Source organism: Scomber japonicus, chromosome 12, assembly GCF_027409825.1.
Source record: "Scomber japonicus isolate fScoJap1 chromosome 12, fScoJap1.pri, whole genome shotgun sequence".
NCBI lineage: Eukaryota > Metazoa > Chordata > Actinopteri > Scombriformes > Scombridae > Scomber > Scomber japonicus.
The window spans coordinates 20,192,853-20,217,747 of NC_070589.1; the positions used below are offsets into that span (position 1 = coordinate 20,192,853).

Consider the following 24,895-nt stretch of genomic DNA (forward strand, 5'->3'; position numbering starts at 1 on the left):
TTGTTTCAATTGCTTAAAACTTCACCATAAATACTGGATAACTCCTGAAATGAACCATAAATGGTTGATAACAGACCATGGACATTGTTATATGTTCTTCTGTGGAGACTAAAAAGATCTAAACTCACTCTAATATCCTCTGTTATTGTTTTAATTAGTTTTTCTGTGAGCGTGTATGATGACTGTTTTGTGATTGTGATCCTGTGTGTATGTAACCTGCTGTCTTGTCTGATTTTGTAAAATTTCTTGAAAAAATGAATCTTAACTAACAATTTTACACCTAGTTAGGAGATTTCACTAATTCTAGGTCAAAAGTGACAACAAGGAATGAATGAACTGGAAGCCTGGCAGCCACCAGTCTTTCAAAAAACCCCAAAACAAACTAAAGATAGTAGAAAGAAAGTTGACTGACATCAACATCCGCTGACTAAACGTTGCGTGGGTAAAATATTGTTCTCTGCTGTTTACCTCACACACTGGCTGCCCTTTAATCTCTAATCCCTCTCTTAGCCCTCAGACAACACAGGCCAGCGGACCCATTGTATGGAATTCCACGTCAGTCTCTCAAGGTGTGCGATTAACCCTACTGTACATAAGAGTAAACACTACATCAAAGGCAGAGGGTGTCTGCAGGTGACAGGTCAGTCGGAGGTGAGGGTTCAGTCACAGGGTGGCAGAGCAGCTAAAGTGAGCAGGAATTTAAAAAAAAAAATAAAATAAAATAAACATCCAGAGAAGAAAACTTGATGGCTGACTGGATGGGCAGGGCGAGAGTTTTTACCATTGACCCCGTCCACCTCAGCTGAAATTAAACCACTGCCCTTTACAACCAAATATTCCCACTGTGGCTGATGAAAAATGACCCAACAAATACCGCTGCATGTTCATTACGAGATAAACTAGAGGAGACATATTCATCAAGGTATTGGCTGAGTAATCTGCAGGGCTGTGATAGGCAATGATGTTGAGATGCTGGTTTCATAACGTATTTGTACAACTTGCAACAGCAAAGAAAGTCTCCACAACAGAATAATGTATATATACACATATAAAGTATGTAAACCTTATCCAATATCAATATAAATTGCCTGTAATGTTGACAATACTATAATGAACAGGCTAACATAACAAGACATGTTCCATGAGTTTTCTTTTCCCATAACACTCCTGAAAGTTTCATATAACTTCAGCTCTTTAAAAATGTTTTGCTTCATTTTAGGCTTACACGTATCTCAGGGGAATTTTTTAAAATCCTGTTTTCCCAATCTAGATTTTAAAGGATTATTGCAATTTGCTACACCTCGGGTCTTATTTCTTTTTATAGTGGTAGAGAGAGGTCAATGCTCTGCAACTTAAAGGTGCAGTGTGTAGAATTTAGTGGCATCTAGTGGAACAGACTCAGCAGAAATGGAATATAATATTCATGAATACGGTATGTTTTAATTAGTGTATAATCACCTGGAAATAAGAATTGTTTTCGTTACCATAGAATGAGCTCTTTATATCTACATAGGTAGTGGGTCCTCTTCAGTGGAGCCTGCCACTCCAACATGACGTTCAACCTACTGTTGTTTCTACAGTAGCCCAGAATGGACAAAACAAACACTGGCTCCAGAGAGTTCCTAAAATGTTTTTCGTCAATTTTGTGGCCATCGTAGGTTCTCTTACACATTTGGAAGGAGAGGGTGAGGGGTATTCCGTTTAACACAATCTGCAACCTCACCGTTAAATGCCACTACATTTTACACACTGGTCCTTTAAGATAATATATGCAATTTAACAAAACACAAGCAAATGAAAGCTTGCTCACTTTAAAAACAAAAGGCTTAATTTAAAGGTGTAAAGCTGTAAATACGTAAAACACAAGCAAACTAAGAAATGCAATTCAATTTGGCAACACATAAGAAATGCACCTCAGAAACCATGCAGAAATATTCACAGTCATAGTAATTACTGGGGAGAGCAGTCGTGCAAGTTTTAAAGAAAGCTCCAGACTAGCCAAACTTGGAGTGTAAGTTGGACTGTAAAACAAGTTTAAAACAGTTTTAGATCCATTACAACTGACAACTGAGCAAACTCTTGCTGATGAACAATGCTAATGTTGTCACACATACTGTACATTTGAGGTCTTTTTATTGTCACTAATTTATACTTAACCAAGCCTATATCATTCTTATAACTCAAAACGATAAAAGTGTTAACATAGTGTACAGTTCATGCAATGTTATATTACAACAATACCATAAACCCTAACCATAATCCTCTTCACTTTTCATCAGTAGAATTAAAGGCACATTTTCTCCTATGTATGCCTGACATGCAAATAAAAGCAGGTATCTTTAAATTCATAGTTGGGTGGTAGATGTATTATGTAGGTGTTGGCATCAATGTGGGGGTCAAGTTGTGACGAGATGTTACTGTCTATAAACAGTAGCAGATTCTGCACAAGCACACACAAACACCCCCACACCTCTTTCCCACCAACAGAGAATTCACCACAAGACCACACAAACTGTATTTACACCTTGCATTTCTCTGCATAAACATTGCTGCTATTAATTGAGCTCATGCTGTTTGTGTTGTACTGCTCTGTGTTGCTAGTGTGGATTTTGTTGAACAAAGAGATTTCAGATCCCTCCTCCTCCTCCCCCTGCCGCTGCACTAATTGAGTGATTCAGAACAGGGCTCAGACACGCCGCCCCTGCGACTCTATCTGACTTGGATATTATCGGAGTGGCTGTCAGCCGAGGGTCCAGAGCGGCTTGAGTGGAATGCAGCTTACAACTGCAGGCCAGCCACAGACCCTCTACTGCAACTGCAGACCCTCAGTCCCCCCCCTCCTCAGCCCCCCCCCCCCAAACTTCAGGCCAATCAGTCAACAGGACCCCAGGGGCCATTTTCAAAAACAATCACTCTCTCTAAGTAGTCAAGAGGTGCCAGGGCTAATTATAAACAAACTATTGATGTTCAAGCAAAGGATTGTGCTAGACTCTGCCAGTGCAGTAAATGTTTGGGTGTGTGCGTGCGTGTGTGTGTGTGTGTGTGTGTGTGTGTGTGTGTTCGTGCGTGCGTGCGTGTGTGCGTGTGTGTCTGTGTGTGTATATGTGTGTATGTTAGGGTCACAGGAAGGTTCTGCTTGACAGAGCGTTCAATTGGCCATTTAACAGACCTCACCCGAAGCGAATAATCCATGATGACAGCTACACACTTCTAATAATAAGTGCTTGGGTTTATCTGAAATTAATAGCAAGAAACTATAGCCTAAATGAGAATAAAATAATTGTCTAAGCCCTGATCTTCATACATTATCATCAGTTTTAAGTTAACTGAAAGCAATAATTTTGAATTTAATTGCACTCTATACTTAGGTCACTGAGGAATGGAGAGAAGGTTTGTGTCATATAAACATGCATTAGTTGAGAAATACAATACAATAAACTTTTTCAAATACCATATCCCCAAATATGCAAGTATTATCTAGATTAATATTAAAATTGAGATTGAAATTATGCCAACAATGATTTTAAGCAATTATAATGTTTACCATGGTAACCTTTTGAAGTTTAGCGTGTTAGCATGCAACATTTGGTAATAGCACTAAACACAAGGTAACTGGGGCTGATGTGAATGTCTTTTGATTTGAAGGAATTTGATCATAGATGTTCTGACCTGATGATGATGCTGGAAAAAAAATAAAGATCCTCTGAAGATATGTTTTAATGTTTATATAAAGGCCTCTACTTTGAATAATAAGTAGTCTCTAAAATGTCTATTTCAACAAAAAAGTTAATTTAACCCTCCTTCTCCCTTAGTGAAAAATCCAACATATAATTAATTTCAACAAATATTACTCATTTAAAAAGTATACCTGTTGGACACCAGATGTGTCCTGCTTCACTGAAAAGTCCATTCACCGTGTTTGTGCACCAGAGGCTTCAAGTTGCAAGTATACATTTTAAATTCAGATGAATGTGAATGCAAACTCAAAAAAGTGAAACAGCAAGAAGTAAAATTTAAGAAATCACCAAAGCTGTTACAATTCTTTCGGGGGGAACATGGAAGTTTGTACCAGATTTCATGGCAATCCATCCAATAGTTGTGGAGGTAACCATCCAAATCCACAAATTAGAGGAAAAGTCAGAAGATCAAAAAAGTTGTTAGGATATCTTCTGGAAACCATGATTTTCTTTGGGTTAGAGTTAGGGTTTGTGCGATATGAGATGTTTCTCAGACTGAGTGAAAACTTATACCTGCTGGTGGCACTATAGGAAGAGTCAGCAGATCACCACAGGGGGACCATGAACGTCTGTCCAAAATCTCATGACAATCTACCCAATAGTTGAGATATTTCAGTGTGGGCCAAAGTGGTGCAGTGACTTACCAACTGTCCAACCAATCGATTGATGTCACGCAGAGCTGTGCCACTAGCATGGTTAAAGAATATAAAAACAACAAAAGACTTCAATGTTAGGCTCAGCTCATTAACTGCAGAGTGACACCTAGTGAATCTGTTTGCACTGCCGATCATTGCAGCCGCAGGCAGCCCACTTAAAAATAATGTATTTAGGCCTAAATCGTGCGATAAGAGTGTGCACTGAGAGTCTGTGATGTGTGACGGAGACAAAGAGCAGAGTGACAGACGCTCTGCAGAGCCAAAGAGTTCCATCCTCCTCCGGTTAAAACAACAGCCTTTTCCGAGGAGCTATCGCACTATGACACATGGTCTGATCCAAGAGAGCCGTATTTATTTTGGTATGGGCTACATTTCTTTCCTTTAAGTAATGAATTAAGAAAACACATGGCCTGGCTCTGGGATGTGGAGATGTGTGGGAGAGAGCTGTGCGCACTGTCTCACTGCGGGAAATGGGAATGGAATGGAGTTGGGGGTGTCTGGGCGTGAAGTATCCATGGACAGAAGCCTTCCCCTCATCCTCTCATCCTCATCCTTACATTTCTTGACCCTAAAATGCTTTTGCTTTGTTGAAGTCATGTTTTCAGTCCTCTGTCCCAGAGAGACAGCCAAACTTGGGAGGACTGGATGAAGTGGGAGATGTAGAGTAGTGGAGTTCAAGGGAGTAAGGGGATGTCTTGAGAGCAGTCTGAAACACTTAATGGCAGAAAGGAGACAGCAGCGATGTGTCTCTGCACTACATTATACTGCATGAATCTGCAAAGGCTATGTTGTATGAGCTTGTGTGTCGTTACCCTTATTTAGAATTTCAGTTAAGGTTTTTTACAGGTCAGCCAAAGAAATTTGGGTACAGCTCCCTCTCTTGCACACTCTCTAACAGAACACCTTCTGCGGAGGGGTTAAATAAATGTTAGTGATGTGATAACCAGTCTGTTTATTGAGGGGCCTCCAGCAGGACATCTAGTAGGCCTGCTTGGGTTTCCTCTTTGATGATGTCATATGCCGGCACGTCAAATAAGAAATCTAGTCAGTGGCACAACATTAAAAAAAAATATTTCTTAACAAAAAGACATTTTTCTTTCTATGGTACTGTACCAACAATGAAATTAGAAATGCAGGTCAAGCACAAGTACATAATGACAATCTCTGTGGAATAACTGCAGTTCAATACTTCATGTACTCTTAATTCAAGGCCAGGATCCTTTTAATCGTGCCAAACAAGTCATACATCAGCAGGCCTGTTTCCTCCTTGTTTCAATTAACAAATTACTACAAGTATGTTTTTGTTTTCTTCAGACCTAGAAGAATGAAAGGAATTCAGCCACTTGAAGAATGGTGTTGTGTGAAACAAAAAAAATATTTTGTCTGTAAATTGTTTGGCATTGCATTAATATAGCAATTGCTCCGAGCTCATTGACCTATCTGAAACAAAACTGTTAACTCAAAGTTTAGGAAAAATGCTTTGGTTTTGCACCTACTAACCACTATCATTGTAGAGAGTTCATAGCATAGCCTTAAAAAAGAGCTCAGAGGGGCCAAAAATATGAGCTTGAAACAATTTAGACTAACTACATGACCTTTCAATTTCAGAAGCGTGGTCACATGCCACCGTAAACAAACCAGCACTGTGCATGGATATGTTACATGGTGATAAATAGATCATTTGGTCAACCTGTAGAAGCAGTTCTACAATGCCAAAGGCAGATGTAATTGAATTGAAAGAGTAATAGAATAGTTATATTATCCCTAAAAAGCCATCGGAGGCCCTCATTTTCCATGGCCTCACTGGACTCCTTTTTCAAAGCTGTTTTGCAGTTTAACACTTTAACGTTCTCTACAATGAATCATGTGAGAACAATGCTATGTGTATGTAACCTGTGAGTACATAGGTAAGCTCGGCTCTCTCTGTGTCAGCACCACCCAAGTTGCAAAAAAAAAAAAAAAAAAACTGTCCTCAAAGCAGTTTCCTTTAAGGAAATTGCTTTATAATCATATGTCACAGACCAAAGGCTGATCCATGGGTCGCTGCTGGGACGCAGGTTGGGGCTTGATCAACCTCAGCCGGGTCACCTGGGCGAGGGTGTATGTTGTGAGACCCGAAACACCTGTTGACCCCAGGTCACAACACTGATGATGCATCTCATCGCATCCAGGTGATGTTTCTTGTAAGTGTCACAGACAAAAGAGAATATTTGTATGTGGAAAGGAGAAGAAAGAAATACATGAAACAAGTGACAGATATTCTTTGATTTAGAATAAACAATATTGACATAGTATTCACATATAAATATGTTATGTGACAAATAAACTCTGTATGTAATTTTCTATGATCGTGTTAGAGCAGACGCTCACAGTAGATCCACTGTCAACGTCACTGGTTTGTAAATACCACAGAAAAGAACAATAGAAAGTATTCACCTGATATGGTTCATGAAAGAATGTGTCACTTTCTATTGTGCTCTATTCTTAAAAAAAGGCAAATTTCGAGATATTTCTAAAGAAAAAACTGTTAAAGAAATTCCCCCTCTTAAAATGTTCCAGCCATGTTTTTGCGTCCATGTACGTCTTCACTTTCTCCTCCTTTTTCCTGTTTCCTAGTGAAAAACAGTGAGGGTGAGGCCTGGAGGTGAGTTTCAGTTCAAAGTTGAAAAGGGCACCACTGAAAAACCCTGGCAGGTATTCAGCAAGTGTTGTGCATTTATGATAACAGTCAAGTTGACTTGCTGCTCTTGAACACTGGCTATAGACTTAATGTAACTGAAAAAAAAGAAAAGCAGAAAAAGAGATATGTCTGCTGTCAAGGTCAGTTTCTACATTTATGTGCCGACTGTCTTGCTCAGTTTACATGGCTGTGGAAAGGCTATACAGCAAAGTTGCACCAAACAGCACAATATCTGTGCACATAATGTGGCCGGCCGGTCGAATTGTGCAGTGCAAGTGAAAGCTTGACCTCATAACTGCTTAGTGTTAATACGACAGGAATCCACTGGAATTTTGTTTTCATAAATGAGGACAGGAAAGAGTAACAGTGGAGGCATAAATCAGGGAATTTTTTTCCCACTCTCCTCAGAATAAGTGTAATAATAAACATCTCAGGCAGAGATTGATGTTGGATGGGCCTGACTGAAGGCACGTAGTTGCTAATCCATGAGCGGGTTGTGCCCACCTCGGGCACAGACTCTCCTCACAATTCCCACATTATTCGGGGCGAAGCAGGAAGAAATGACAGACATCATTTCCCTGTGATCAAACATTGTTGATCTGTGCATTAACACGACTGATGCAATCTGTACTGGGCACGAAATAATTGAATGTGCTGAAATTGGGAACTATTTTGAGGTATTTCCTCTCTTTAGAGCAGCGGGGCAGATTGGCTTAATTAAGGAGGGAAAAACAGGAAGTTTTAAAGTCACGTCTATAATTAATTGGTCGCCTCAGCCAAAGGGTCTGCCTGGTCAGGGGAGCACAAGGAAGCAGCTCTGTTGTTGAGCTCAGTCACTGGGTTCACATAAGACTTAAAACAGTCTATACTGTGGAAAAGGAAGACTACAGCGTTGCATGTTTTATTTTTAGTTCGGGAAATGAACAGTGGTCTGTTTAAAGAAAATGCTCTATGATATCAGCTTTTCTTTGACATAGTGGGCTTTGTCACTTGACTACAAACTGAAGTCATCGCAGGGCATTTGCTGAAATGACGTTGACTTGACAATGTCGTTGTACATGTCTCAGAAAAACATTAGATAAGGATTAGATAGATTAGGTAATCAGCCAGAAAAGTAATTTTCATATCAATTACTACTGAAATATATTTGTTGTAACATAAAAATACACGTAAAACAACATTGTCTAGACCACAGCCAGGCTGGTTTGTTATGGAACACTGTAATAATAAGTCGCACTGTGATATTATGTGCTAGCAGGAAAAATGCTAGTAGATTAGCTCCATTGTGGTAGTGCTAGTTCAACTACCCCCAACGGTCATGTGACACCTTGCGCAGAATGTAGCAGTCACTAACAGTCATAACCTGTGGTTGACGTTCACAAAGGACAGTTTGGGTTGTAATTTTACTGACCGCTTTCATTCTAAAATAAATTTGACTGACCCGGGGGTTTGTTTACAACCTGTAAGATCATGTGACTACTTGTGTTTGTTGCCTTGTGGATCTATTTTAAGCAGTATCGTTACTTTCTGAGATGAATTTGTTGAATACAATATTATCATAATCAATAGAAAATAAATTCAAAATTGTAACAAGCTGCAGTGTTTCTTTGTATATTCAGTTCAAAAGGATATATAAAAAGGAATATATAACATTCAACCCTGTCTGTTTTAGATAGGTAGTTATTTTGTAAATTTGTAAGAAGATTTAAAAAAATCTAGTTTCACTGTGGTGAGATTTTAATGAGCGGCTGTATCTTCTGTTTGGAAGTCTGCCATGCGTCAGCCTGTTATTTATTTAGGATGCTCATTTGGTTATCAGGAGTGTTCATAAGAGGTCTCAGCGGGGCGCCGTCCAATCAGCAGGCAGGAGGAGCCTCACTGGGCTCTTCTGTCAGGCTGCCTTCAGCATCCTGCAATTTATCCTCGCTGTGTAGTGGCTTTGCTGCTATCTTGAGCTCCAGATGAAAATTTATTACATTTCAAGACTTCAGTGGGCCACATGGTGTTTACACAAGCATATCTCGTTCTGAGAGAGTGTGGGTCCAAAAGTCTGAGATGCGGTGTTGCATTCTGGGTAGGATCAAGGAGGGGCTGGTAAGAAAAACCCCACCAAACTACACTCAAGTTGACCGAGTGACTAAAGCTTTACTCCATGATTCTCTAGAAGTTTGGTGAGCTAAACAACCAATATCAGTCAGGAGGGCACAGTTTCCACTTATCGCATCATCCAAGTCAAACATAGACACGCAAACAAACACATCATAAGGCATGGAAACCACCTCTCTATGACTTGCTTTATTGTTCTGTCTCCTTGACATAACAACTGAAAAATTAAGATAACAGCAACGGAAATTAAACAATTTAGACAGATTCATAACAACTATTTTCACAAATCCACATGGTACATTTTCTCAGTTACATCTGCAAGTCCTCTCACAATCATAATTGACTTCTGATCATACATCACCAAGAGAGAATTTGCTCTCCCTGTCGAGGCAATGATCAGCATACTGCTTGTTGACATATGTTTAATTGATTAAAACAGGCCTGCTGTGATTTCACTATGTTTTGTTTTTAGAGGCCGTGGTTCTGACAGAAATACTCCGGGAAGTATTGCATTTGGCGGCGAGCTCAGGTTCCCATACGCGAGAGCACTGAGCTTAATTCAAAACGCCTTGGACACAAGGCTGACTGTCTCCTAGTAGGAGAGGAGAGATAGTCATAACCTTGCTCTGAACTCCCAAGAATCTCAGCGTACTGCTTGGATCACGGCAGCAGAGAATACTTACACGAGTTACATGATTTAGTGGCTGGGTTTCAAAGCCCAGACCTCTTTCAGCAGGGAGCTTGGTAATGAAATAACTTTTCCATTAAAGAGTAACAGAGCTCAACCTGACACAGCTGGCACAGCATTGTCTAGTATTAGGGATTGATTTGATAGTCAAATTGTGCCGAGCCTGTCACATACATCACATACTTCACACTGTGTTAGAAGAAACTTCTACCGTTAAAAGGGAGTTTACTGGATAGTTGACAACAACAGAGCATAGCAACAACATTTTATAGTCAAAATATCAGTCATTAACCATTTTGGTGTTATATTGGTTTATATCCATGTATTTGATTTATTTTTAGCTAGGGATAATTTCCTGAATCAAACTGCCTCAGGCTAGATATGGCAGCCATCTAAGTTTGTGCATTTTTGTCAGAATAACAATCCTCAACATTTTCATATGAATATGTTTTAGCAGCTCTATGTCATTAGCAGCTCAACACAGATCAGAAATCACAAGTCAGTCATGAAGTCAAATATGCTAGCAGTGTGGCTCAGGCCGCCACTATCTCAATAACTATTGGATGGATTACCATTCAATTTTGCGATGTAGTGATGTAGATCTAGTGCCACCTCCAGGTTTAAAAGTGTTTGAAAGAAATGTCACAACTACTACCTGTATTGCCATGAAATTTGATACACATCCACATAATCCACATCATTTGAATTTGTCCATTAGCATGCAAAACTAATGACATTCATCAACCTCAGCTGCACTTTTAGTTTTGTACTAATTAGTGCTAGCTGCATTCCAACAAGCTAAACTGATGGTGAACGTGATAAACCATATCTCTGCTAAACATCATCAAGTTAGCATTGGTGTTGCGAGCCACTAAGTTGACATTGATGCCAAACGCTAAAAGTTGAGCTTCTCAATTAGCACAGCTGTTGACCCTTAAGGCTTATTTATCCTTCTGCGTTGGAGCGACGCCGTTGCTACGGCGTCATTGTTATGCGGTCACTTTCCTGTCCTTTCGAAGTTCTGCGTCGAGGGAACATGTTGCTAGGGGGTGTGTGTGTGTGTGTGCATGTGTGTGTGTGTGGATGTGTGTGTGTGTGTGTGGTTTCAGAGGAGTCTCTATCTGTATCCTTGTTTATCTTCCGGTCACAGTAGCATGTAGCATTGCGCTATGTGCGCTAATAACAGAAAATACATACCTTTTGTTCATTATTAATATAAAGCAACTTAAAATTATTATTAAAGCAACTGCCGGAGGAACTGACGCTTTGACTGGACTAATCACAGTCCTTGCGGTCCGCGTTTGCCGTGACGCATAATTAGGATTTTTTGGAGGTACACATCAGGCTAAGGCGTAGGGGTCTGCGTCGACGTAGAGAGCTACACGTAGCTACACCGTCGGTCCGACACAGAAGCATAAATCAGCCTTTAGTCTTGTTAATAAATAGAAAAAGAACTTAAGCATGAGCAGCATTAATGAATGCACAAGTAAAAGACCATTACCCACAGATATCTAAACCATATGCACAAGTAATCAATCACTACCTCCGCAGTGCTCAAAAAGTTTAGAAAAATTATTTGCTCATAGACTTGATAAATATATTAAGAAACACAATCTTTTAAGTGATAGCCAATATGGCTTCAGAGCAAAAAGGTCCAATTCAATGGCAGTGATGGAACTTGTGGAAGGGAAATCTACTGCAATAGATAACAAGGAATGTACTGTTGGTGTTTTTATAGACTTAAAAAAGGCATTTGATACTATTGTTCATAGTATATTGATGAATAAACTAGAGAGATATGGTATAAGAGGGTTAGCATACGTGTGGATGAAAAGTTACCTGGATGACAGATATCAATATGTGCAATTAAATAATGTAAAGTCAAATCAATTGAAGGTAACTTGTGGGGTTCCTCAAGGGTCTGTGTTAGGCCCTAAATTATTCATATTATATATTTATGATACTTTTGGGAAGTGCATTAAAGGCAGAAGTAAGGGTTTGGCATGTATCTTAGCCCTGTCAGAGCATTTATTCCAAGGCACCATCTATTTAAGCTTTGTAACAATCCAATCTGGGTCCCTTCCTCAATCTCATCATGGAAGGCAAAAAGATCTTGAGTCATGATACTGTAGACGAAAAATGTTTTGGTTGTTATCCACAAAACAACACAAATGTCCACACTGCAGGTTGTCTGTCTTGAAGTAAAACATTTTCTATGCATCTTTTTGTAATTAGCTTTTGTAAACAATTCATCATACAGAGAAAATGTTTGCACCTCACACTTAAATCAAATTTTCAGTCATCCACCCTTCACAATGACCTCGAATGTGTGTGTTTCTGTATACACAAGTGCAAGTGTACACTATTCATTGCAGAAAGTTCTCAGTAGCCAGCACCTTTAGAAGGAATAACAGACTGAACAAACACAGAACATGAACAACATTTTCACTGCAATGCCACGAACGAATCACAACATCATATTATTTGTTTTGAATGTTTGAATGCAGATCATTGACTGAGCTTCCAGTACCAGATACCAAAATATTCAATTACAGGAATATACTTTAAGGTTGGAGGACATTTAAGCCATTTTTTAAATTTCTTTGTAAAAGAAAATATCAATGAGTCTCAAATCAGCCAGTGCAGCCTTTGTCAATCACTCAGTTGAATTCAGTGTCTTAATTCATATAGTGTTGACAATAGGGGTGACAATGGCTTTCTTTTCTGGTAATTTTACAGGTCAAAATTTGTTTAACATAATATTCAAGTAAATGGCAGGCCAAACCTTCAACTACCTCCAGTAGTGTCACATTGTCAGATGAGGTGACATGAGATTGTAATGTTTTTTTTAAGTGACTGCTGTAATATTTTGGAATACAATAAGATCTTTAGCATGAAAAGATTTTTTTAAACATCAGTCATTAGTAATTTCTTGTAGGACAATAGTTTAGTAGTTCTTGATGTGTAGTATCTGTTTTTGTATTGTTCTTCAATGGTTTTAACTAGGTTTCTTTTCATGTATGCATCATGCTCCTATATGTGTTCTGTTTTTTAGTTTGTCTTGTTTCAATCAATCTCAAACAATCTTTATTTGTATAGTGCCAAATCACAACAAGTCATCTCAAGGCACTTTATACATAGAGCAGGTTCTAAACCGAACTCTTCAGGTTTTAATTTTAAAGAGTACCAAAATTCCCATCTGAGCAAGCACTTGGCAACAGTGGCAAGAAAAAACTCCCTTTTAACAGGAAGAAAGGATAGGAGAGAGAAGCACAGTGAAAATCAACAATGAAGCCAGCAATGAAGTTTGTCAATTTTTATGCACAACGTCAACTTTCCCACAGACTGCAGATGAAAATTTGCCTTTTGGCTAAATATGACACATTTACATCAAATTATTATTGTGTGTTTTCCCTGATTGATAAATAAAGTAAAGCAAATATTGTGCATTTCCAACCCAGCATTAGATATAAGGCCCATATTTTATATTTAGGATTGAATGGTTCACACCATTTAATGTTGTTTCAAATTAAAGAGGGCAACAGGCACTACATGTGATGTGACATTTTATTGATATCATGATATGTAACTGATATACTGTAGCATAGATCAATCATCAAAATTAACTGTGAAACTGTCAATGGAGGGCAAATGACCACACAGGAATGTCAGTTTGGTTGATCAAACAATTCAACCAAATAACCTGACATTTTAAGATCACATTGACACAAAAATCATTTTAAGAAGTCAAACTCTACCATAAAATAGTCTCATTAATCTACAACACTGCCCACATTGCTTAATACATCCACAGATATTTAAGTGATAGCTATACTGATAGATAAGTGGACCAGATATGAGCCTTAACATGACAAATCTACATTTAGCAGAGTTCATATGTTTGCATTTTAATGTATTGTTTACAAACCATTATCGGTTATATTATTCAGTTACAGCAGCTCACGATTCAGTTTTGTATTGCAACAGCAATCACTGCTCTCATGTTATATTAACATAAAGATTACAAAAATAAGTAGCACACAGCAAGGCACAGATATTACATTTTGGTGACAGAGGGCACTGGTATCAGGTCCATGTTGGAATTATTATCAGGGGTGAAACATTTGGATGGTTGAAAAATTTAATCATATTTCAATTATTACTGACAGTTGAATTTTATGAAAGAGCATCAAATCAAATAATTTATGTGAATAACAAACATTTCTTTCATTTGGACAGCTATCAGAGAGTTAAAAATGATGTAGTTTCCCAGAAGTACTGTGGTTCGTGACAGCATTATGTTTGACCTCTTGTTTCCATAAAACCAGTTCAGCTTCTGATTCACTGTCAGGTTAAAAGGTTACAAGTTGGCAAGGAAAGTTTCCTTTGTCCACATAATAAATCCACTATCCTTTGCTCCTTTCCTCCACTTCCAAACTTCAATCATATCTCCATTAGATCCTATTCAGTATACAACTTCCTGGCATTAGTCATCACACACACACACACACACATACATGGTGTCATACATACTCTGACACACTCAGAGTCAGGCAAAGGACTTGTGTCCCACCCAGTGGTTTTCACGTTTCTCCACCAGAAGTGTCATTCGCTCCAACACCCAACCTTCCCTGAAAAGACTCCCACGGTTTCTGTAATTACTTAATTTGACTATACATAGTGATATGATATCATCATGACACTATGCAGAGCCAAGTATTTCAAATAATTTTGGTTTCAACAACAGTACTGCTGTTTTATTATTAGAGAGAGAGGAGTTACACCACTACTTATTGTTTTGAACTGAACTTTACCCTTGCGTGTAGCTTCATGTGAGTAAGACTGACAGAGTTTATGACTGGGGTGGAGGAGGTTCTTTTTTTCTTTCCTTTACAGTTATGGATATGTTTGCTAAACTGAAGAGGTGAAACACTCTGTGGACAAAGCTTTGAAAGCACCAGTTGGCTTTCTATGAAACTGACATGGTGAATAAATCAAATAATAATCCAGAATGATGAAACGTTTACACGCACAAACAGTTAATTTTCCATTAGGGAAATCTTTTGATGGTACTCCAAATCTAAAGAGTCTCCACAAGCAGGACCAGCTATCATGTTTTTAAATGTTTTTTCTCCCAGAATGTGCCCCCGTGTCTGTCGAGGAAACCCAAAAGGGCTGAGTCAGAGATCCCATCTCTTCCGGAGGCAGGGCCAGCGGTGTTCTCCTTTGAAAGGCAGCATGGAAAGATCAACGGGTATCTCCTGAGGGAGCTGCTGGGCTATACTATGCTGCTGCCCCATGGTCAAACAGCCCTGGGGCCTGCAGTCTGCTGCTGCTTCTGGGCTAGTCTGTGTTGTTTACTTTCAGAGGACTTTCAACCCTGCACAGCCATCAAGATCTCTGTATGCTCCCTCTTTCTCTCTGTGTGTGTGCCTCTGTTTCTGTCGCCCTCTTTCCAGCTTTTGATCACCTACGCCATTCTGTCCCAAGGCTGCAACTCTGTGACAAACATCACTAACACTCCATCACTCTCACAGATAATAACTATAAGCTTGCCGTTTGCATCCCTTTGTGCGAACATGGTTGTTGATGTGACCCTCACCTCGACACACATCTATCCAGATGAGAGTGCGGGGAGGATTTCTGCAATGTTGTGTTTATATTTCCTCCCTCGCAGCACCATGGATACCAGTCAGACAGTGCCAAGGTAGGGCCACTTCATAAATCCAGCAAGCTATAAATATTTGCTCTTGTTTTGAGTTCAACACTAGTTTGAATTTACATATCTAAAGGTGGTTCGGTGATTTAGCTGCTTGGGAGCTCAAGGACCTGTGCCCGGTGGTCTTTGTGTCAAATTGGGTTTTATATAACACCCAGCAGTAAATGAACACATACCAAACGTTTCCATTTCACTACTAAGACTAACAATGAAGAATAAAAGTTTGTGATGAATGATCTTTGGCGAAAACAAATGGCTGTAATGGCTGTATCTTTCCAATCAGATGTCAAAGATTATTGATCTTCTGCTTAAGAAAGAGAAAGAAGTGCAATAACAACGCTCATCTCCAAAACGTGGATGTGGCTGTTGTGCAGTGTAGCGCATTCCTCAACACTCAATAAACTCGGCTAAATCAATGTGTCAAAGAGCAGACAGATAACGCTAAGCCCAGACATAAATCTTAACCATCTCCAAAATCTTTTCATGTGGTATTACTCATAGGCCATATTCGCTTAAGTACAGTAAACATTGTGACAGGTACTTTGAGCTGCTGGTTCAAGAGGACACAGGAAAGTGGATTTTGCTTTGAGCCTTTGTGGGGCCGGCAGAAAAGAAAAACTCTTAAGTAAAAAAAGCTGTCAGAAAGAGTAAAGGCTTGCTTTAATGAAACATAAGCAGAATGTGGAAGCAAACCATCCAGAAAAAGCATGTTTTTTTATTTTATTTTAAATGCATTTTTTTGATGATCAAATTTTTTTTTCACTCTTTTTTTTTTAGCTTCCGTCACAGCCATTTAAACATCTGAGGACACAAAGTGATCCAGTCTTTGTTCAGTCAGAGCAATGGGTAGGTAAAGGCTGTGATTGCCACATACAGAAATATGCCTGAGTAATATTATCATTATGCAAGAACATCGGTTCTTTCCACAACTTCGAAATACTGATGCTCTTACTTTGAAACACAGGGTAAATGCAAGCTCATTCGCATCACCAAGACAATTTATTGGACTGCATTTAAATAAAAATAATTTCAGCAAGAAAAAAAAAACAACAGAAGTATTTAAACAAAACAATGCTAAAATAAACATTATATTTCCAAAGAAAATAAATAAGTCCAGAAGAATGAATGACATGCTCTTTTTTTTTGGATGAAGTGTGTTAAATATAAGCATTTACCCCTTTTTTGCTAGTTTAGTTTAGTTTAACATGTAGCTGAAGCAAAGAATTGTTTTGTGGTCCAAAATGGCTATTTGCAACGAGACTCCACCCACAACTATTGCTGCAGGACATGGAGACGTACAGTGTGAAGAATCAAACATACCATTCAAATTTTTATGCCACTTGGGGATACATTCTGATGGGGGAAAAAAGTATTGGAATTGGTTTCAATCGTCCACTTTTGTGCTTCATCATGTTAAACTATTAGGCCATTACACTCCCTTTAACCCTTACATGGATTAGTTAAAGGCATCACCGCAGCATGGATTTGTTCAGAGGTGACCTCACCCTTCACTTTGCTTTAATTTTAGTGTAAAAATTATGAAACAGATTGTGTGCAGTGTGGAAGGTTTATAGAGTCAGGTAAAGCAGCCAACAGTCTTCTTTCGCAGTTTATGTCTTAAACATACATAAAGGTCAGTGTGTGTAGGCCCACAGCTATTCTGGGTGTGCTTTGTTCAAACAAGCCATTGAACTGCTTCACGTGTAAAAGAGTTTTTGTAGCTCTGCTCTTAGTCCACCATGGCTATAAGAATAGTACCTTAAAGGACAGGTTCACAATTTTTCAGGTCTGTCCTAAAATAACAGTCATGTGCCCAGATAAACACTGACACTTTTTTTTCTTCCTGTAATCAATCACTGTTCATACTGGCCATTAGAAGACCCCTTCATAATGCACTTTCAATGCAAGTTTATTTGAAGCTCATATAAGACTTTGCTCATCCAAATTAGTCAGAAGTGTTCAATGTTTCAACATCTTTTTAGTGCCAAATTGCCTCTTTCTGATATTATCCTTCAACAGGTAGTTCAACAGGAAAACATTTACTGTGGAAATACAAAGAGGATTTATTTAAATAAAAAGACTGGGGAAGATACCCTCTTTATTTTACTACCTAAGACAATTGATGCCTAATATTATCTTAAGATAAACCTTTGAATACATTTTTATTGAAAACAAGGACTGTCCCTTATCACTCACACTGTAATCACATTTGGAGGGGATCTTCTGATGGTCAGTATGAACAGGAAGAATGATTACAGCTAACAAAACCTATTTCAGTGTTCATTTCAGCAAATGACTGTTGTTGTAAGACAGACTTCAAAAATTGTGAATCTGTCCTTTACTGTTACCCAACAGCTTACAATGTTTCAATATTAAAAATTAGTCTGGAGAAACTGATTATTTGCATTTTTTGAAAATAATTAAACAAAAATACTAGATGACATAGTCATTGATACCCTGTTTAAACCAAACTAGTTTCAGTCAAATACAGTAAGAGCTTTCAGTGGAAAACATGTGCATATTCAACACTACTGTACTACTTAAAAACAACCACTTAAAAAGAAACAAAAATTAGAAAAGAAGACATCAGAATGGTTTAACTTCTACTCTATATTGATATCTTTATTAACAATCATAGCCATGTTTTCAACAATGGAAGATTTATAAATATTTTTTTTCTTTTGATTCATAAAAGTTGTCTTGGCACTTGTGGTGTGATTCCAGTTGTGGAAAGAAAAAACAAAAAAATCTTAATGTTCTTAAAGAATATAGCGCTTTATGAAGCACCGGGATCCAATCACCAGCGTTTTCTTCAGAGAGGAAATCCATTATATACACGATGGCTTTCGTTTGAGAACCAACATTTGGTTCTGTGCCATGGATGGAAGAGATATCGAGTGCACGATAGGTCCAGAAACCATCCACAGCCCGGCCACCTGATTGATCATCTGGCCTCATCCCAGAAGATTCCCTTTGTGTTTTTTTAAGGCAACAAGATCCCCCACACCAATCTGAAACCCACATATTCCACACTCGGTTCAAGCTTGCAGTGTGACTGAAGATCACCCTTCTTTTCCATCTGTCCACCTCTTCTTGTATCAGCTGTGAGGAAGGAAAAAAAACATTGCCCCCGAATACTTCCACACTACTTAACATCCAGACAGAGGGTCCAGGAAAATGCTGTCCTCTCAAAGATTTAGATGTTCAAGCTAAAGCCAAGGGGCACCAGGGTTCACCCCTCACTGGAGCTACATCTGAAGGCTGGGACAGACTCACGCTGGTGTACAGGCCATCCTGTCCCGGGTACTTCACTGCTGATCCAGAGCCTGTTCCCTCCCCTGAGCTGGACAGCACAGATGAACTGACCTGAAGCACCAGAGGACAAAGTATTAGTCCCATATTAGTCCCAAGCTGTGTTTGAAAAGCAAGACGTTGCTTGTTTAATGTAAAATAAGCATTTAGCCTTATTTGGAATTTGTGACTAGTGTTAGGACTGGGATGCCACTTGCATGACACAGCTGGAAAAAGCACCACATAATGAGCAATGTGAAACTCATCTTAATTTGATATAATATGGTGACCCATTCTTCATTATAGCAACAATCATCATCCCAGAGTAGCTGTCTGCTATCATGAGGGTTTTTGTTTTTTTGGCAAAACACCTGCTGTAGCAAAGAGTATGTGAGATAATACCTTGTGAATATAGTGTGGGCAAAGTTTCACATATAAAAAAGGGCTAGAATTTAATGTCTCAGTTTATAAATCCTACATAGGCCTACACATGTTTTATTTGTCTGTACCACATTAGACAATCGTATGGGCTAAGCTGAAAGTATTTGATGCTCTAATTCAAAAAATGTTTTTAATCTTACCCCTGACACCTGCCCAGACGGAGAGCTGGTTTTCGAGCAGTCCTCAGAATTGGATGAAGAGGTGGACGTTGGAGTCATAGACACAGCGTTGTTATTTCCTTTAAAAAATATATTAATAAAAGAAACGTTGTTAATGTATTCTTATAAAAGCAGCATTTTGATTAGAATTAGTCACATTCATAGCTGCAGTAACTCACCAGAGGACCCCTTCGTTTTATTCAAGGTTTTCGGCTTTCTTTTTCTTGTCTGGATTCCCTCTTTCTTCATGGCGAGTGGCCGAGGTACCTGTAGAGAATTTAATCGTTTTTAGTGATGCTAAAAATAAAAATAAAAGAATACATTTTTAATGGTATATGAAATGAAAAAATGTGGACTCACCCCGTGTAATTTCGTGTAGAGTCCGCACGCATTACACACCGGCTCCCCCTCCGCGTTTCTGCGCCACAAAGTAGTCGTGCTGGTTTGACAGTTAGCGCAAGACAGGCCGATCCTTCTGGACGTTGACTGGTAACAAATGTAAAATAAAATGAATCATTATAATCAGTACATTAATAGAGAACAGGTTTGTCAAACCGACGTGACTTGGAATCGTTGTCTTTAGCCTAATCTCCATTTTTTGTTTGTTTTTTGTTTTAAGTGGAATACACACTCAAACTATTTAATAACAATCCGGCCATTCACTGCCTATTTCCTATTAATAACACATTGTCTATTATGATGTCAATTAAGCTGCCATTTACGCACGCTTTTTTTAACAGGATGTTCATTTTCATGGAGTGATACGTGACCAGGTTTCCCACTAAAAACTATGCGTAATGCTGCGCCATAATGGCACCAGGAAGAGATTTAACCTTATTGTCGGTTCACTTCGTCATAGAGTGACAGAAATTAAGAGAATGATTGATTATGTTAGTAAACGCCCTCCATTTAGAGATGGGTTTGGTCCAATTAAATCAGAGTCCTCAATTCATTTAAAATCGAAACTTTAAAAAAAATGGTGCATTTAAAAGCCTTCTTCGCCATAAAATTTCCCAACCCTGTACCCAATTAATTTACATGACTGTTGATTGATATATTATTATTATTATTAATGATCATTGTGCTTAATGATTGGACACATTATGTGTCACGATCTTTCACAAAAAGCACTGATCCTAAATGATATATATGTATGTGTGTGCGTGTGTGTGTGTGTGTGTGTGTGTGTGTGTGTGTGTTGGGGGGGGGGGGGGGGGGGGGGGGGTTCAGCATCAATCACAGATGTATTCAAACAATTTTTTTTAAACAACAAAAATATAAAATACAGATTGGTACATGGCCTACGGGTCTCCTTTCATGTAAGCATACTATGAATATCCTCAGTGATGACCTCTCCAACTCGACGTTTAAAATAACTAGGCAGGAAATGGAGCTGTTAAGTGGTCCCCTGCTTACCGTCCGTTTCTGTGGTTTAATTAATGGCCGGCTCAGCCCATTCATTTTGCTGTAAAGGCCGCAGGCGTTGCAGAGAAAGTGGCCCGTGCCGTCGCGCCTCCAGAGCGGCGTGGAGATGGAGCCGCAGTTGACGCACTCTCTGCTCTCCCCCATGTCATCCAAAATCTCTGAAACTGAAAAAGAAAAGGTGAAAAATCAGCCACATATACACACAGACACAACTTTTAAACATAAAAACAGCCAGAGGTGAGTTTATTTCAGCGGGCACGCATGTGTCAGGTGAATTTGATAAAACATTGGCACCAATTTAATGTAGTAAAATATTTAAACCAGACACTTTCAGTATCGCCGTACTTTGTTAAAAGTTTGTGACGATTTATATTTATATTTTCAAAGTTTGACACAGACTATTTGGGTCAGTTCGGCCTGCGTGGACGCGCACACAAATAGGCCGATTTTTATAGGAATGTCACACACGGTCTCTCGGGCGAAATCCATCATCATTTCAGAATATTTCTTATGGTAGCCTACTTTATTTTAAACTCTTCAGAAATACTTTTTTAGCTCTGACCTCAACAGAGAGATCACGTTATGTTAAAAACAGAGTCCAATGGAGCATTAGTGGATAGTGGCTTTTAATCATTATCGCTTCCCCCCAGACACTGAGACTATTATTTCCACCAGTGTTTTGCATTTTCCTTACCTCCATTTGGTCCTCGAATCAAGGGCGCACCTCTGCTCTGCAAGGTGTGCAGCATCGTGTTATCAAAAGGTCCCCCGGGCCAAGGCGAGGACAACTGGGACAGCTGTGGTGCCACATACGGAGAGTATGGACTCGGGTAGGCTCCGTTGAGGGGCCGAGAGAGGCCGTATTGGTCTCTGCTGCTCACATTCAGCGTATTACTGTAGCCGCTGTCCCTGGGCGTCCCGTTATTCATAGGCGGGCTTGGAGGGTAGTGGAACCGGCTGGAGGTGTGCGGGCTCCCGGTGCTGTACGAAGGGCTCTCCGGGGTGGATTGCGACCAGACCGAGTGGCTGGAGACGCCGTGGCTGGGCTGCGCAGGGCCGCTGGCTTGTAGATAAGAGAGGCTGGGTATCATGGAGCCCACCCGGGAGCTGGGCACATATACGGGAGAGTTGGGGTTGGAGTGCATATAACCGCCAGAGGAGGAATCATATCCAGTCTGGCTCTGGGCTGCGGCGATGGCCAGTGTTTGGTACATGTCGGATGGGTCCACTAGCAAGCTCGCTTTGTGCGCTCCGCTGGAGAGGACGAGTTTGCTGCCCTGGTCTAAATCCGTAAACAGCGGGATGTCCTCGGTGGTCAGGGTGTTGTTATGGTGTCCGAAGTGAACGTAGGAGTGTAGTGATCTGCCGTCGGAGCGGCGATGCCCTAGTGCGTCAAGCTCGCTCGGAGGCGCCGGTGTCCTCAGCTCATCAGGGGTGTGACCGTCCCTCCTGCTGTCACCGGGCAGGTAGGTCTGTTCAGCCGGTGACCCTGGGCTGCTGGATACTTCTCGCTTCACCATGGACCAGCTGTTATCGCCCAGGTCCATCCAGGAGCACTTTCCATACACCGTAGGGGTTAACAAAAATGGTGAGGGAGTCGTCTACCCTGAAACAAAGATTGGGAATCGTTGTGTTAATAGGAAACTGAGAGGAAAAATTAGTTTTTGCTAGTATGGCGCAAAGTTACGGACACCAAAACATCCCGGTAGAAACTCACCAAGTTTCTAGAATGACGCACCGCTGATGTACGGCTTGTTTTCATCTTTAAACGCGCAGATTATATTTCTATAATTATAAAAATACTTAACCTTACTATATTTGATTATTCATTTCAACGCTCGTGTCATCTGTTCAACTCCAATAAAACACACCCAAAACCACAGTGACTGCCATGCAACCCCATCAAGCGCTCTTAAGAGGCACTGGATCCATCCGTGTCAAATCCCTGTCCTCCCACACACACACACACACACACACACATACACACACACTCTCTCTCTCTCACACACACACACACACACACAGAGAGAGAGAGGGAGAGAGAGAGAGAGAGAACAGATAGGAAACAAAACGCAATATGTCTTCACAGCAAAAGAGATAACCGTTTGATAAGAGCCAAAACAGATAAGAGCCTAGAGGCAGGCTGGAGCGATAAAACAATAATGCCTCGAAATGATTATTTAGATCCTGCTGCTCACACCGAGCCAGATGTTCATATACCAGCTCTGTGTGTGCCACGAGAGAAAGGAAAAAAGACAGTGAGTGAGGGGGAAAAAAAGAAGAGACATTTAGACGCTTTTCATACCTGTTGGTTAGTCGTGTGCCATAAGTCGCAAGCAAAGTCCGTAATTGTGAGCCTGTGCTTCTCCTGGAAGTCTAATGGGAAACGCTGCTCCGCTCTGACGAGGTTTATGAGAGGAGGTGCTTCTGGTGGCTGAGACTGCGGGAGGCGGACCAATCATGTGAAGCGTGAGCGGCTGGAAACACGATGGGGGTGCCAGCCTATGAACTCCTCCAATCAATCACTGCGCATACAAGAACGGAGAGAAAGATCCAGTCTGAAAACGTACAACACTTTTGAAATGCAATCATGTTTCAGAGGCTTTTTGACGGAGATGAGTGTGGACAGAGATAGAGCTCCGCCTCTCTCTCGGCCGTTTTAGTTCTTTCGTTTTTGCCAACTGTTGTAATTCCTGATCAATTAATATTCATTCTTGTGAGCCAAGTGTGTAAAAAGTCTTAATTTATATGTTTATTTAATTTAGTCTAATAGTATTGTGTTGTTTTGCTTGATAAACGCCGGTTAAAGAGTCATATATTATATATATAGGCTATACAAAACCTTCTGTTGGTGAGTGGTGGGCAAATAAAATGACTTCACTTCATTAATGAGGTATTTCTACTTTACTTGAGTGCTCCCAAATTATTTTACAGCCTACTTATACTGAACCACATTTCAGAGTGAAGTATTGTTGGTTTTATTCCCTACATTTGTCTGGCAGCTGTGTTTATTGTTTTATTTTTGTTTTTTAGCTTTACTGGTTGATTTTACAAACAAGACTTGATCAGTTATTTTAAAAATGACAAATTTAACAGTATTAATGTAATTAATATAAAATCTGCCTGGACAATTACAACAGTGAAATAAAAGTATTATTAAACGTAATCACGTAATACAGTATACAACAATAGCTAAAACAACCATAGGTCATGTTTGTCTTTAAATAAAGTCACTTTTATAATTTTTTTTTTTTTTTTTTTTAGAGAGAGTACTTCTGTATGAGTCCTATTGTTAAAGCAGGACTTAAATTGCGTGTTTGTTTTTTGTTTTGTTTTTTATTTTTACAATACAGTAATGATTAAATAATATCTATATATTTGACTTTATTGCTGTAAACAAAGACAACATGTCATGTCTAAACGAATTGAGATTACTTTTAATGCATAACTGTAGACTAAGTTTACATTTAGACCATCATAATAGTCTACTGATCATTGTGTGGAAGAATATTAATCAATTACTACAAAACATTTCTCAAAGGGTCACGTGAAACATTTAATTCATGGCTGTTCTGTGATGATCTTTAATCCGAGTGAGGCCTTGTCTTGATCATGTTTTTCCCCCTCTTTGTTGATTCTCTATATTCACCACTGTGATCAATAAACCGCCTCTTAATTAGTTTATTTAACTCAGACGCTTCCATTCAAGGATTAAATGGCTTCAGCTGTAAAAGCACAACACTCTCAGCACCTATGAGAGGACATTCACTTTGAACCGCGATGATTCGTTCAGCCTGAATATACATCGCGGGTGAGTGAAGTGATCAAAAGTATCCAGGTGTCAATTGAATCATTCACACTCGTTCACAGGTCTCTTCGTGCGCGTTCACGGAGCTTAACAAACAGCTCTTTCGGTTCATCACACTGGCGAGCATTCAAGCAGGTATTTGTGTCTGTTTACATTTTGTCTGGTTAGGAGATAACTGAAGACTGA

At 39.6% G+C, this 24,895-nt stretch overlaps 1 protein-coding gene across 1 annotated transcript; it reads right to left on the reverse strand.

Moving 5' to 3' along the window:
- Window positions 1–16,658: 16,658 nt before the first annotated feature.
- On the reverse strand, window positions 16,659–23,476 carry gata6 (GATA binding protein 6). Its single transcript, XM_053329445.1, has 7 exons — window positions 23,207–23,476; window positions 21,596–22,507; window positions 20,893–21,065; window positions 19,837–19,962; window positions 19,656–19,743; window positions 19,459–19,556; window positions 16,659–18,952 (listed from the first exon to the last, which is right to left on the reverse strand). The coding sequence occupies exons 2-7, from the start codon at window positions 22,446–22,448 to the stop codon at window positions 18,791–18,793; spliced, it is 1,500 nt and encodes a 499-aa protein (XP_053185420.1). The 5' UTR covers window positions 22,449–22,507; window positions 23,207–23,476; the 3' UTR covers window positions 16,659–18,790.
- Window positions 23,477–24,895: the final 1,419 nt, after the last annotated feature.